General features: G+C 46.2%; 1 protein-coding gene across 4 annotated transcripts; it reads left to right on the plus strand.

Moving 5' to 3' along the window:
- Positions 1–553: 553 nt before the first annotated feature.
- On the plus strand, positions 554–13,920 carry PTMA (prothymosin alpha). 4 transcript variants are annotated; one of them, XM_042457960.1, is made up of 5 exons: positions 554–1,007; positions 7,485–7,556; positions 8,576–8,672; positions 12,029–12,102; positions 12,967–13,920. In XM_042457960.1, exons 1-5 carry the CDS (start codon positions 963–965, stop codon positions 13,012–13,014), a joined length of 336 nt encoding a protein of 111 aa, XP_042313894.1. In that variant the 5' UTR covers positions 554–962; the 3' UTR covers positions 13,015–13,920. The 4 variants fall into 4 exon arrangements, with proteins under 4 accessions (XP_042313894.1, XP_042313897.1, XP_042313895.1 ...); XM_042457963.1 differs by having other exon boundaries at positions 8,576–8,666; XM_042457961.1 differs by having other exon boundaries at positions 8,579–8,672.
- Positions 13,921–14,237: the final 317 nt, after the last annotated feature.

Below are 14,237 nucleotides of genomic sequence, written 5' to 3' on the forward strand. Positions count from 1 at the left end.
ATGCACCCCCAATGAGCAAAAGGAGGTGTTTCCCGTGGGTGTACATGCCCCCTTTTGCAACGCGGGCTTTGCAGCGCACCTTTCGGTGCGCCGCAAAGCCCCGCGTTGCAAAAAGGGGGCATACACACCCACCCACTCTGGGTGTGGTTTTTGCACAAAAAGCAATATGCGTGTGTTGTTCTTTCCAAAAAGGCCCCTTAACCCCCCTCTCTTCCTTTTGCATCTTTTTTCTCCTTTTTGCACGGCTTGAGGACAAGCATCAACTCATGGCAGCAATGAAAAAAGGGGGGGAGAGCCCGGGCTGGCGCGCGCGCGCCCCCGCGCTAAGGCCAACGCGCATGCGGGAGAGAGGGGAGGGGAGGGAAAGAAAGAGTGAAGCCAAGAGGAGGAAAAAAAAAAAAAAAAGCGAACCCGCTCTAAAAAGGCAGCCTTTGCCCATTGTTGCCGCCTCCAGCCAATCGGCGCTCTCCTTTTGGCCCGGGCCGTCCAATCAGAAAGCGAGGAAGGGGATTAGTCCGCCCACTCCGCCTCTATTAAAGCCGGGGCGCCCGCGTGAAAGCTTCCACTGGCTCCGTCCAAAAGCAACTTTGCATTGTTCCTGCTGACCTTCTTTTTTATTACTGGCTGTTGTTGTATTTATTCTTATTTGGAAACCAAGATTGCCAAAGGAAGCAAGGAAAGGAGGCGAGAGGAAGCCAAAAGGGACTCTTGGAAGGAAGATCTTGTTTAATTGCTCATTTAACTGCAATTTATACTCTTTTTAGCCTTGGCTTCCCTCCTTCCGTTGAATCCTTCGCCTCTTTGGGCTCTTAGGATTGTTGCTGGCGGTGGTTTGTGGCTCCTCTTGGAGTGAGCGGCCCTTTCGTTTTTTATCTTGCAAGCTCGGCTTTGCATTTGTGTATATATCTATCTATATAGACACACAATCTCTATCGCGTATTCCCCTCCTCCAGAGAAGCGCCATGTCAGACACAGCCGTGGACACCAGCTCCGAAATCTCCACCAAGGTAAGGCTCCGGCTTTCCTGACGGTTTTGCACACTTCCTTCCTTCCTCCTTCCTCTTCCTTTCCTTTCCTCTCCAGCCGACCGGCGTGCCTTGCAAATGTTCCTTTGTTTGCAACCTTTGCAACGGCGCTTCTTCCTTTTTATACAGAGATCCCTTTCATAACTAAAGAGCTAAAGGTTTTGTTTTTTGGTCCCACCTTTGGACTTCAGAAGACTTTTGTGCTTCTCCTTTGCTTTCCTTGCAGCATTTCCCCCTTCCTTCGCTTTCCAGGACTCCTCCATCCAAAGGGGTTTGACAGACGCCTAAAACAACTTCAGAGACTCCTCTTTTTTTTGAGGGGGGGTTTCAAAGTGGGAGGAAAGAGGGACGGAAGGAGAAGAAAAAGAGATGAAAGGAAGGGAGGAATGGGGGGGAGGAGAAAGAGAACTAAGCTGAAGCGGGCGGGAAAGGATCCGGTTGCCAAAAAGGAGATGTCTTTCCTTCATTGTGTTTTGCACCTGAACCCGAAGTGACTCCGGTTCTTTTGTGATGGCTCCGACGCACTTTGGGGGCAAGTTGAGCGCGTCTCTCTCTCTCTCTCGGGGCGCCCCTTTCTCTCCTCCTCCCCCCTCTTCTCCATTTCCTTTTTCCCTTTTGCAATTGGTTTTTGCTAATTGCACGGAAATAAACTTTGAGACCCCCGGGGGGGTTTTGGGAGGAAAAAGAAAAGGGGGTCTTTCCAATGTATATATATGAGAGAGAGGGGGGGCGAGAGGAAAAAAGGATTGTTGCAACGAGAGAAAAGAGGGGGAGGTTTGCTACTTTGATCCAAGGGAGGAAGGAGGGGTCTTTGTTTGAAGCAGGAGAAGCCATCTGGAGTTGCCCTTTCCGTTTCCTACTCTTTGTGTCTCTACTACACCTTTTTTCCCCCTTAGATTTTTCCGATCCTCCCCTTGGCTTTGTACCCTTTTCCTCTTTCCAATTTCTTCCCCCCTCTTTAGTCCATTTCCTACACCTTCCCCCCTTTCTTAGCCCTTTCCCCCTCATTTCCTGCCCTTTTCCCTTACATTTCCGCGTTCCCCCATTCCTTTCTTCACTTGTATTTGCTCCCTCTTTTCCGTTTTCTAACACCTTCCCCCTTTTCCCCCAGAGATTTTCTTTCCTCCCTCCCTTGTGTTTTCCTACCCTTCCATTTCCTCCCTTTCCCTCCTTGAATTTCCTGCCCCTTTTCCCCTTGCCTTTCTTACCCTTTCCCTCCTTCCTTCCCCCTTCTTGGTTATCTACTGTTCCTAGCCTTTTCTCCATCCTTTCCTGTCACTTCCTCTCTTTTTTTCCTCTTGCACTTTCTACCTTTCCTTCCTCCTTGTATTTCCTCTCCTTCCACTCCTCTCTCTCACAAAAGGACCTGAAAGGGTCGGCGGCTGGATTCGAACCCAGGCTCCGGGGACCTTCGGAGCCAAAAGGCTTGCCTCTGCTCTGAACTAGGATGACCCCTCGCCATCTCCTCCGAGGAGGCCCTGCTTCTGGAGGGAGGGAAACGGAGGGGGGGTCTGGTGCACTTGGCTCTTCCTTGCCCGATACAATGCCTTTCCCTCCCGGAAGGATACATGTTGCCAAGGCAGGCAGGGGGCAGCCTGGGGGCTGCTCGGGGGCACTGTTTGGGCTTCGGGGGTCCCAGAGAGGGCGGTTTGGGGTTTCAGAAGCGGAGGAAGGGCCTGAGGAGGAGCCTCCCCCTCCCCCCCCAAATGGGTCCCTTGGAAAAAGAGGACGGGGGTCTTGGGGGGGGGACTGAAGCCAAGGAAGACAGACCCCGTTGCTCCTGGGGCCTCCCCCCCACAAACTCTCTTCAAGCCTTGTCTCCCGTTGGAGAGGAGTGCTGTGTCTGGCGGGCGTTCAATGGGGCCCAAGCCCCTTCCTTTCCTGGATGGGTTGTATGGGGGGGGCAAAGGCTGGGAGGAGTTTGGGTCCTCGGGAAGAAGACCTCCAAGAGCAAAGACCCGAAAGGTCACCCTCATATCAAACCTGACCCAATAAAAAGCCCCCCCCAAAGCAAAAGCCCAAGGCGCCCCCCCTCGGAAAGGGCTCAGGTTTTGGGTTCTTCTAATCAGAAACTCCCTCGAATCTCAAGGACCCAAAGGCCCTCCGAAGAGGAAAGAACCAAGGCTTTCTTCCCCACATCAAAAGGCCCCCCTCCGATACAAAAGAACCCCAAAGTCCCTTGCTGTGGAAAACCCTAAGGCTCCCCCTTCTCTCTATATATAAAATGCCCCAAAGGCTCCCCTCCGATAGAAAACAATACACATTTCTAATAGAAAATGCCCGGATCCCCCTCCAACATAAAAGCCCCCAAGGCTCGCCCTCCAAAATACAAGTCCCAAGACCCGGGGGGTGAGCGTGACCTTTGTGACCCCGGGTTCGGTGCGCAGCCCAGGCCCCTCCCCGATTGCTTCCCGGGGCTGGGGCTGTTTTTCTTCTGAAACGCCCCGAGGGTGGAAGGCGATACAGCAGATTCATTTCCCAGGCGGCCAGGCTGCCTCTCCTCCAGCGCCGCCCCCGGGACCCTGCCTGCCTCCCTTCCCTCTCCGTCTGCGCCCGCAGTAAACAGCCAGCCTCAGAGCCGCCCCACCACGTGCTGCGGCTCCTCCGTCCTGGTGGCTTTTTCCTCCCTTGGCTAGCGCAGAGGCTCTTGGGAGCCGTAGTTCACCCTGCGCCTTCTCCCTGGGTAAGAGCGAGGGCTCGAACTACACCTCCCGGCGTGCCTCGGGCGTTCGGAGGCGGCCGGCCAATTACAGCGGCGCCAACGATGGCGCGCAGTTTGAAATGGCCCAGAGCGCATGGCGGCAGCGGCCAAGTGCTACTCTGCTCTCGAGCGCCCCCTGCAGGTGGGAGGGTTTCTTTCAAGGAAGGTTCATAGACTAGTGGTTCTTGGCAGGTTTACTATCTCATATTTGTCATACTTTAAGTGATGAACATGAAGTACTGTAGCAATTTAATTCTATTTTAATGTACTCTAATTTTATTTTTATCCCAACTTTCTCCCATGTTGGGACCCAAGGCAACTATATATATACACAGAGAGAGAGAGAGAGAGAGAAATATTAATAAATAAAATAATAATAATAATAATAGATGTTTATTTCTATCCTGCCTCCAACAAGATCAAGGCGGCTTACAACAATAAAATTCATGCAATACAAAATAAATTGCGTTATCCCCTCTTTTTCTAAGCAACATAATTCTAACATAACAACATTAAAATACCATATAAATCAACACTTTTAAAAACATTTATTTGAAGGTAATGTATTTTAATAGTATGTTTTCAATTGGGTTGGTTAATGTTGCAAGCCGCCCTGAGTCCCAGTCTTGGGAGAAGGGTGGGATGATGATGATGATGATTTTAAACGTGGATTGTTCTAGAACGTGTATGTCCTTTTAAGCTTCTGCATGTTTTTAATTGACATGATTCAACTGGTGTTGTGCGTTGTCTATTTGTTCTTGTTCTCCGCCTTGATCCATGGGGGAAAGCAGACAAAAATAACAACAGTAATAATAATAATAACAACAATAAAACAAGACAGCCTGGTCTGATGTAATGGTTTTGAGTCTTCAACTGTGAGACCAGGGTTCGAATTCCCACTAAACCTACTGGGTGACTTTGGGCAAGTCACACTCTCTCAGCCTCAGGATGGCAATGGCAGCCCCCCTGTAACCATACCTTGCCAAGAAAACGTTGTGATGTGTTTACCTTAGGGTTGCCATAAGTTGGAAACAACCCGAGGCAAGCCACATATGCTTCCTTCTTGCTGTTGTTGTTGTTAAAGTTTCTCCATACAGGCTCCTTGGTACAAAGGGGGGTCCTGCATTCATGTTTCTGCCCTTGGAAAGCCTTGCCAGTTAAGATGGATATATTTTCCATTAACGAAATTGGCAGTGGGTCAGCGTTGGCGGCAGGCTGGAGAATAAAGGGATCATTTGCTCTTCTGAAGTCAAAGGTTTTTGCCCATTTGGCCATCCGTAATCTCTTTTTCTTCACATTTTCCTTGCAATATTTATTTGCTTTGTATGCTGCCTCTCTCTCTCTCTCTCTCTCTCTCTGGTCAGTGGGACCCAACCCAAGTCTAAGGTCCAATTCCCAGTTCAGCCATAAGACCCACTGGGTGACTTTGGGCAAGTCACACTCTCTCAGCCTCAGAGGATGGCAATGCCAAACCCTCTCTGAAGGAACTTGCAAAGAAAACCCCATGATAGGTTCACCTTACGTCGGAAATGACTTGAAGGCACACGGCAGTGTAACACTATTAATACAGAAATACAGAGATATCTACAATGCTGCTACAACAGCCTTGATAAGTCTTGCAACAATCTCTGTCAATGAGAGGCAGGAATGGAATACAGTATAGTGCTTAAAAGTATTTTGAGAAGGTTAATAAAATTAGCTAAATGAATAAATAGACAAGTTAGAAACAATAAATGATGATCATAAAAAATATATCACTGTTAATAAAATGAACAACTTGCAGGAATTTACAGATCAGTTTTCAATGATGACACTAAGTGTTCCATTAAGCTTTCTTTGTAGTGTATTCTGTTGCATTGTTTTTTCTCTAAGACTGCAAAGACTGGGATTAATACCTACCACAAAGTTGTGGATGGTTTTTTGAAGTGCCTCTAAATTAACCAAGTCCCTTTTGAGTTTGTCAAACATTTTAACCATGGAGTTAAAAGTTGCCGTTGTGTTTGATCTGGAGCTTGTTGTAGATGGCTGTGTCCTCTGGAGAAGTGGAAAACTCTAGTGCTTTTAGCCATGAAGTATCGCTGTTCTCCATAGACCAGCCCTGTCTGATTATTCAATTGACCTCAAATACTCTGAAGCCCTTAGAGCAAGGTGTCTAAATTAAATACTCTTGCTAGTTCCTCAATGTCCAGCCAGTTAGGAGTTGTTTTTAGGGGCACTGTAAATTATATACAACTCTTCCCCTAATATGCATGGAAGACAAAACTGTCCCACAAAGTTGAGTTGTAATGGTGTGTTACAGTGCTTGCTTGCCTTGGTTGGGTGAAAGATGGACATTTTTAAAGAAACTAAAGTATCCCTAGACCACCCTCATCACTTTTGGGGGTATGACCATCTCCAGCCCTTGGTCCCATCCCCACACTTTCAGCAACAGGTGCATGTTGTGAGAATTTGAGAGAGCAGCACTTAGGATAAGAAATCAGGTTGTTGTGGGGGTTTTAAACGGTGGAGTCTGTTTGCTAATCTGTTCCTGATTTACCCAGAAGGCTCTCTTGAGAGGCTTAAGCAATCGACTCCCGGCATACTTGGAGGAATAATCTGAAGTCTGGCTAGTCTAATCCAAATAAGAAAGAGTGTGTGCGTGTGTATGTATGAGAGAGACAGAAAATGAATGTATATGATGTATTTCTCATGCATGCAGGAGTGTCTTTTGAATTTCCAAGTTTTGCAAGGAACGAAGGTGGAGGATAGAGCGATTGGAAAGGGCAGACGCATGAAGATGGCAGCCAGGCTTCACCCTTGGGCAGTAGTAGTAGTGCCAGGATTATCTGAGGGACTCGGCCTTTCAACAGACCTGCCTGTCTGCTTATGACTGCGGGGATGAACAGTCTTCCCTTTCTGATGGAGAAATGGGAAGGTTTCTGGCAGAATTAAGACAGTTTGCCCTTTTGGACTACAGTTACCAGAATCCTGCATGGTTGGGGAGGCTGATGGTTTTGCATTTTGGGCTCTTAACAGACTCCACTAAAGCTAGTTTTAATACTCCTTTTAAGAGTAGTTAAATTGCCTTGGAGATGTCTCATCCACAGGGCTGCCGTGGGTCGAGATGGACTCCAAGGTAGTTGGCAACAGCAAAATGGTTCTGGGGTGAACAGCTGTTCCTTGAGAAAAGGGCTGCTGGACACAGGCTGTTTGTAGTATGTTTGGTGAGTTGAGGAAACCCAGGGCCTCTTTCTGACCTTTTGTCAGGAAGGAAAGCATTGCAAAGTATTGGGAGGAGTGAGGTCTACTGTGCCCTGGATGCCTATTTTCATCTAATAAATAAAACTGGGGCTGTAGGTGAACCTTGGCCTGCAAAGGGAAGCCTTGTAGGGAAAATCTGGCAAGCCGGCTTTTCCGTTTGACAAACGTACTTCAAAAAACCTCCCAAACGCCAGATGTTCTGCGCAGAGTCTCATTTTTGCAGTTGGGGGGGGGGGAGAAAGCGAGGGCATAGTTTGCTTTAACTAGTCAGGCTTTGAGCATTCAAGCTGCTTCACACGTGGGTGGGAAAAACCGAACTCTATTCCCACACTTCAACAGCCGCTGTGTTCTTGTTAGTGTTTTGTTTCTTCCAACTTTCCTCACTGGCTGGGAGGAGGAGGAGGGTGGAGTAAGGAGTGGAGGAAGATTCCAGTTTCCCGAAAAGAATGAACGCCCGATCCTCTTGGAGGCTGGGACATTCGGGTGACTCATTCTGGTTTATTTCTGTCCCTTTTAAGGACTTGAAAGAGAAGAAGGAAGTTGTGGAAGAGACAGAAAATGGCAGGGATGCACCAGCCAACGGCAATGCTGTAAGTATCTGCCAAGGTGGAGCTGCTTTCTCTTGCCACCTTCCCCAGCCTAGCACCTTTCTAGATGTGTGGGACTGCTGATCCCATCATGCCCACCCAGCAAGAGACCTGCAGTCCAGCCTGGGTCTGTGCCAACCATTCCTGCCACCTTTCCAGATGCTTCTGCCTTGCGTTATGTAGCAAGGAATGTAATGCCCAAGTTCCCCTCCTGAAATTTAAAATCGTGTTGGTAGGAGGGTGAATGAAAACCCAGTGGAAGAGAAGGGGGGGGAGCTGGAGGTTTATATTAAGTGAACCCAGGAGTGTTCTGGCAGCACTGAACAGCCAAACATGACTGACCGGAATGCTTGGCATGCCACTGGAGTTAAAACAACAGCAGCAGCAAGAATAAGCCAGAGGCACACAGGAAGCTGTTTACTGGAATTGGGGTCTTTCGATTCAGTGCAGGCTCTTAGTCTTCATTTTTATTGCCCCCCATACAGATACAGCCCCCGCATTGCAACAACTACTTTTGATTGCCCTGATCTGAAACCTGACGTTTGTCCCATTGAGTTTCTGGGAACTTGATAAGTGACTACTTATTTATTGCTTGATAATGTCAGTTCCATTGGATCTGTTCTAGTTGGGACCAGCCACTGGATCAAGGGCTTTTTGCTCTCCACTAATCTGCAGTGCAAACTTGGAAAAGTTTGTTTTTTATTGTTTTGTTTTTTTAAAGGAAGAAAAATCCTAGATGAGAGCATGCTTTCTCCCCTTTTGGTTTTCCTAGAACTTTGTGTATTCAGTATAATCTGGTGGGCTTGGGGAGTGGGAGTTCAGAAAAGCAACTTTTTAAAGCTGTGCACAGAATTCCTAGGATATGAGTGTTTGTGAGAGCCAACTTGAGCTCCCTTTTAAGTAAACAACATTGTATTTGTGCCGTGTGTGTTGGGATGAGTACCAGTCTGCCTAAAAATACCATAAGGATGAGATTGTGTTGTCTTGTGGGCACATTTGTAAGTGTGTCTTGTTTCAACAAGGAGAACGAGGAAAATGGGGAACAGGAAGCAGACAACGAGGTAGATGAAGAAGAAGAAGAAGTCGGTGACGACGAGGAGGACGAGGAAGAAGGTGACGGTAATCTTCCTTTTACAATGCAGTTTCCATGTTAACGTCTGCCCGCCGCTGAGTACTGCAGAGGCACTCTGCCCAGGTCTAGTTGCAACTTTGCAAAGGATGCTGGCTCCTTCTAGCGGCCGTTGATGAATCACACAGCACCAAGCCAGAGTCCGTTGCCTTTTCAACCAGTGTCCCCTTGAATACAGCCTTAGTGGCTCCATTTTCTATTCTTGAAAAAAGAAAGAGGGCTGCATTGTTCCCTTTCCCCTGTTGCTTTGGGCAAAACATGGTACCAAAACCTGTGAAGTTAATCTTAAAATGATCTTATTTGGAAAACTAGCTTTCACTGCTGGTAGGAAAGATGATACTGGGAAACAGTTCAAAGAGCATGCATAGTTTTCTACTCATCCAGTGTCCTACCTGTCATCATCACTTTGTGAGGTACCAGAGGCTGAGGTATTTTGTGAGGTACCTGGCCTAAGTTATACAACAAATGTTTTGGAGCTAGGCGTTTTGGGCTTTTAAAATCTGGATCTCCCTTGTCCTGGTCTGCCTTTTTGATCCATTAACACCATGATGCCAAGTTTTAAAGGCAAACAGCATTATTCATCCCATGGTTGCTGCCAATCCTTTGCAGGACTGGCACTTTTGTATTTTCTGCAGGCACCCAAATATTTTTCTTTTCATGTGAGGAGTGGAGAACAATTTCTCAAGTCTTTTTATGTCCTCTCCTTTTGGCTTAAATGAAGGAATATCCCTCCTTGTTGTTTTGTAAGTGTTGGTGAAAACAGGTATATTTTCCATGTGACAGTTCAAAAACCATTTAATTTTTAGTGGCAATAGGTTTTTTAAGGAAAAGCTTGTATTCTGATGCTCAAGCTGAAAAGGTTGGAAGGAAGGGGATACACGACATTTGCGGATGCCTATAAACTGGCATGGCTTCTCCCAAAGCTCTGAGTTAGGAAATTGATTCTCGACTCGCTTTAACACTAAGATAGAAACCTGCAAGAAGAGATTTCTGGGCAAGGAAATACATGCTAATTTCTCCTAGGAGTTGTTTTGTTCCTTGGTGTTGTTGTTATACATTTGTGTGATTCTGGTGGTAAGATTCCCATGAAGTTTTCCAGTGCTGTAGGCTTTAATTCTTACACCATTTTCTTCCTCCTCTTCCATTTAGAGCTATTTTGAATAGCCTTTAGCAGAAATAAGCAGCCACACTGACAGCAGTCTGTCCTTGCTGTTTAATACCTCAGTCTTTTGTTAATGGCATTTGCAGAGACTTCTGTTGTGGCATTGACCTGTTGCATCCTTTCCAAAGTGAAGAAGGAAAACATAAGATAATGCAACATGTGTGATTAAATAGCAGAAAAAGGAGGCACAGACCTTTCAAGGAAGAAGCCTTTCCTGCGATTACAAAACAACCAGTAACCAGAGGGCTTCCTATGGCATTCAATCCATTTTGCATAACCGGGTGTTTTTTGCTAGGTGGGGAGCGTTGCTGGGCTGCCATGGTGATGGGAGGGAGGCAAGCTTGGGAACCATGGGGATAAGCGGCAATATCATCATCACGGTAGGATGTGGCAGGAACATTTGAGGTTGCCGATGGAGAAGAAAGCTGTTTAGAAAGGAAGAGGAGAGACGGTGGCACTTGTCCTTAGCAGCTTGGGGTTTAAAGAGATCTTCGTCTTCCTTTGCACCTCTCCTCTTTGCTTCCCAATAAAGTATAACAATAACCCAGTAAGAATACATGCATGTGTACATATAGTAGTTTGTGAATTTCCTCCTCCAAACTTTGAATGAGTCTTCTTCGGGAGGATCCATTCAATGGGAATTTGCTTTCCCTCCCTTCCCCTGGTTTGTTTGGAGAGACGGATAAGTCCTGTTGTTTACTCCCATGGAAATCCAGCAGACCCAGCGGTAGGCCTCTCTATCAGTCCTGCCTCGGCTTTTGTTTACTTCTCCCCTGGACCTGAAAATGGTGTGCGAGATAAAACTAGAGGAGCGGAGTTTGAGCCACCTGCCAAAGCCAATCCTGCTCGAGCCAGTCAACATCCTTTGAAGGCGGTGGGAGGGACGGATGGGCTTTTTCTGTTCAGGTGACCCTAATCTTCCTACTGGGCTCCCTACCTCTGGCTCATCGTGACAATTTAAGCCAGATTACTGACCTAAATGTGGAGAGGTCAAAGGGCCTTTGGCTACTTATCCCAATGAGCTTAGGTGCCATCTCTCTCACACACTAGTGCTGTTGCTTAAAGGACTTTGTGAGTCTGTCCCTCTACAGATTTGACTCCAGCATCCCGGTTCCATTGGACTCGGGCGTCCCCTTGTTCTGGGTCAAGTCCATGTTTCATCTGGTCCTCCCTCCCTCCCGCTCGGCTCTGAAGGATGTGACGGGTTGGCACAGCCTGTGCTCCCACTTGCAAGATAATTAGAAAATGTCCTCAGAATTAATGAATCCTGGCTCTCAGACCTCATTAAAGAGGGGCTCTTAGTGGAGAAGGGACGCAGAAATAATCTGAGTGGTGCAGTTTTGCTAGCACACATGAAGCCCTTCTTCAGTTTGTGTGTGTTATAAATTTTGACCTCACAAAAGGTGGTTGTTCCAGTAAAGCCCCACCATTTACAATCCCTACTAGCCCTGGTTGGTTTGTAGGTTTTCTATGTCTATATCAAGAGATAATCACAATTGTAGCATTTATTTATTAATTAAAGTAGCACCATTTGTGTACATATAGTTGTTGGTTATGTAAGAGGGCCCAAGTTTCAACACAAAGTTGTGTCCCCACCCCATTGTGCATTTTTTAAATCTGGATTTCTGAGCAGACCCCTGGAAAACATGTTGATTAGATTTAAATGGGGATCTTGAGAGGTGCAGTCCAAAAACATTCATCTTCCTAAGCTTTGGCTGTGTAAGAGAACTTGCAGGGCTGCAGCCAGTGTTGAGCAAAGCTGTGAACGCCTTTCTGGTCCTCTTCAGAGATGCTTGGACTTTCCTAGCAAATTGGAAGCATAAATAAGATTTTCTGCAGAGAATACCTGCTACTCCATTTCATAATCCAGTTTGAGGGGCAGCAGCAAGGAACATTTCTGGAAGAAACCTTGATATTTTTTGGAGTTTGGTTTGCTCTCAATGCAGCAACATCTTCAGCCACAGGAGATGGCTAATGTCCTCGTGTCCATCTTGCAGGCTTCCCACAGAGATCTCTGAGTAGCCATGGTGAGAAACAAGAAGTTGATCTAGAATGGCTTTATTGCGACCAGCCACAGTGTTATTGTTATGTTCCAGTAAAGTGGGGTTTTTGCATCTGCCGTGTCCCCTAGGTTTCTTTCCTCCTTTCCTCAAACCTTCCCTTTTTTCTTTCCTTTTGGTCCAGGTGAGGAAGAAGATGGCGATGAGGATGAGGAAGCTGAGGGCCCCACAGGCAAACGGGCAGCTGAGGACGATGAGGTATGCAACACACAACACAAAGCTCGCTCTTTCTTGCTTCTCCTAGCAGGGCTCCTTTAGATCTGGTGTGGCTCACAAGATACATAGAGTCCCTTCATCCTTAAAAATACAAATTTTCCTTAAAAAATCCCATAGGGCCCTTTAATATCTGCAATGTGGAAGAGCTGACACTTGATGTTATAATGTGTTGATGTTAAATGGAAAACTAAAGGAGCTTGATTCGATTACTTTTGTTTTTAAAAAAAATCACTTTGCCCCAAAATTTGCTGTTGGGGGGAAAAGATACTTTGACCCCCCCCTCCCCCTTCAGCTGCTTGGCTGAGGTCTTGGGGTCTCTGGGGTGATGAATCTGGTTCCTGATTTTCCCCTCAACAAACTTAGTAAAGCTTTGAATAAAGGGGAAAAAACAATAAAATGTTGGAAATGATACTTTTGGGGGCTATGCCTCCCAGAATCCCTCAAGTCAGTCCTGGCTTGCATAGGAGGGGGTTCTGGGGGTTGTGGTCCAAAATGTCACATTTCCAAACTCTTATTAGCTCCGTGTTCTTCCTTGATGGGAGAACGCTCAGAATGTTTGCCAGGAATGAACTTTTCGAATTGCCACTGAAGGCAACAGTTTTCCGTGTAAAGGCTGGCGATTGCCAACGCTGTTGGGCTGAGGAGGGCAGGCGCATTTCTTGGGGGGAAACTGAGGCAGATTGAGGGAGGATGCTGTGGAGACAAAAACAAGGGAAGAAAGGTTGGGAGCAGCTGTATGTTCAGAGTAGATTTTTCCTCAGAAGACACCTTTTGTGGGCTGCTTTTTACCCAACAGGAAACTTTACAAAGAATAAAAATGTGTATTTTATTCATTTTGTTTTGCAGGATGACGATGTCGATCCTAAGAAGCAGAAAACCGATGAAGATGATTAGGGAGCAGAGTGATTTAAAACACACACACACAATTTTTTTAACTTTAAAAAAAAGAAAGGAAAACAAATTTTTAAAAAGGCCAGCGTGACCTATTTCGCGGTTGAAAATTCCCTGTTGCAAAACATGTCCCCCCCACCACCCAGCTTCCCTTCTTGCTGTGGTCACTTGTCACCAAGTAGAGCAGGAAAAAAGCCCTTTAAAAAAGCCAGTGTGCTGCTGCCGTTTGTCCGATTCTGAATGGAAAAGGAAAAAACGTGGCCTCCGTGGCCCTTTGCCACCTCTGGGTCCGGAGGGAAAGATGGCGCAGTCGTCACCCCTTCCCTCCTCCCCCCCAGAAAACCTTCAAGGCCCAGCTTGCTTTCTTAAAAGTAACTTTAAAGGAGAATTTGTTTGTATTTTTTATTTACATTTTATATTTTTGTACATATTGGGACGAGGTCAGCCATTTTTAACGCGATCTCCGATTGACCAAAAGGGGGGCTTTGAAGTGCAGGTTTTTTCTCTCCTCTGTTCCTAAAAGCGAGAATTTTTTCCTTGACTTTACTTGTGGTGTGACCATGTCCAAAACCATGATCTCAGATGAGAAGTAAAACAGATCCTGTGTAAAAAATAATCAAAAATGCAAAAAAAGTCCAGTCTTTATTATTCTGAGCATTCCAGTAACTCTTTTTTGTGTATGTACTTTAGCTGTACCATAAGTAGTGGGTTTGTATGAGAAGATGGCAAGGCCAAAGATAAAAAGGTTTTTTTTTTCTTTTTTCCCCTTTTTCTTTTCTTCTTTTGTCTATGAAGTTGCTGTTAATTTTTTTGTTTTGGCCTGTTTGATGTATGTGTGAAAACAATGTTGTCCAACAATAAACCGGAATTTTATTTTGCTGAGTTGTTCTAACGAAGCTGGTTGCACAATTGGTGTGTGGTTTTTCTTCTTTTCTTTTACTCTTGGCCCTCTTTCTTTCTCTATTTAATGAGTTTTTTGGGTATAGCAGCAGTGGGAAACTCAGGTTGCTGATCTTGAAGGGCTGCCTCCCCAGATGGGGCAAAATGGGGATTGCTTTACTCTCAGTATGTCCCTATAGGGTCTTGGGAGGCAACTTTGCCATATTTTTGACCCTCTGGGCCATTTTGAGCCTGGAAGAGACCTTTTAAAGAAAGTGACCCATAAATCTGCTTTGAAGCTATTTCCTAATTGGGGGAAAAATCTATGCCTGAAATAGCTGTAGGAA

The sequence above is a fragment of the Sceloporus undulatus genome, chromosome 3 (assembly GCF_019175285.1).
Source record: "Sceloporus undulatus isolate JIND9_A2432 ecotype Alabama chromosome 3, SceUnd_v1.1, whole genome shotgun sequence".
In the NCBI taxonomy this organism is placed as follows: Eukaryota; Metazoa; Chordata; class Lepidosauria; order Squamata; family Phrynosomatidae; genus Sceloporus; species Sceloporus undulatus.

Coding starts and splice junctions, on each gene's coding strand:
- PTMA (XM_042457960.1), top strand. CDS start 963: ATGTCAGACACAGCCGTGGACACCAGCTCCGAAATCTCCACCAAG. Junction 1,008..7,484: donor GCTCCGAAATCTCCACCAAG/GTAAGGCTCCGG, acceptor GTCCCTTTTAAG/GACTTGAAAGAGAAGAAGGA. Junction 7,557..8,575: donor CACCAGCCAACGGCAATGCT/GTAAGTATCTGC, acceptor TGTTTCAACAAG/GAGAACGAGGAAAATGGGGA.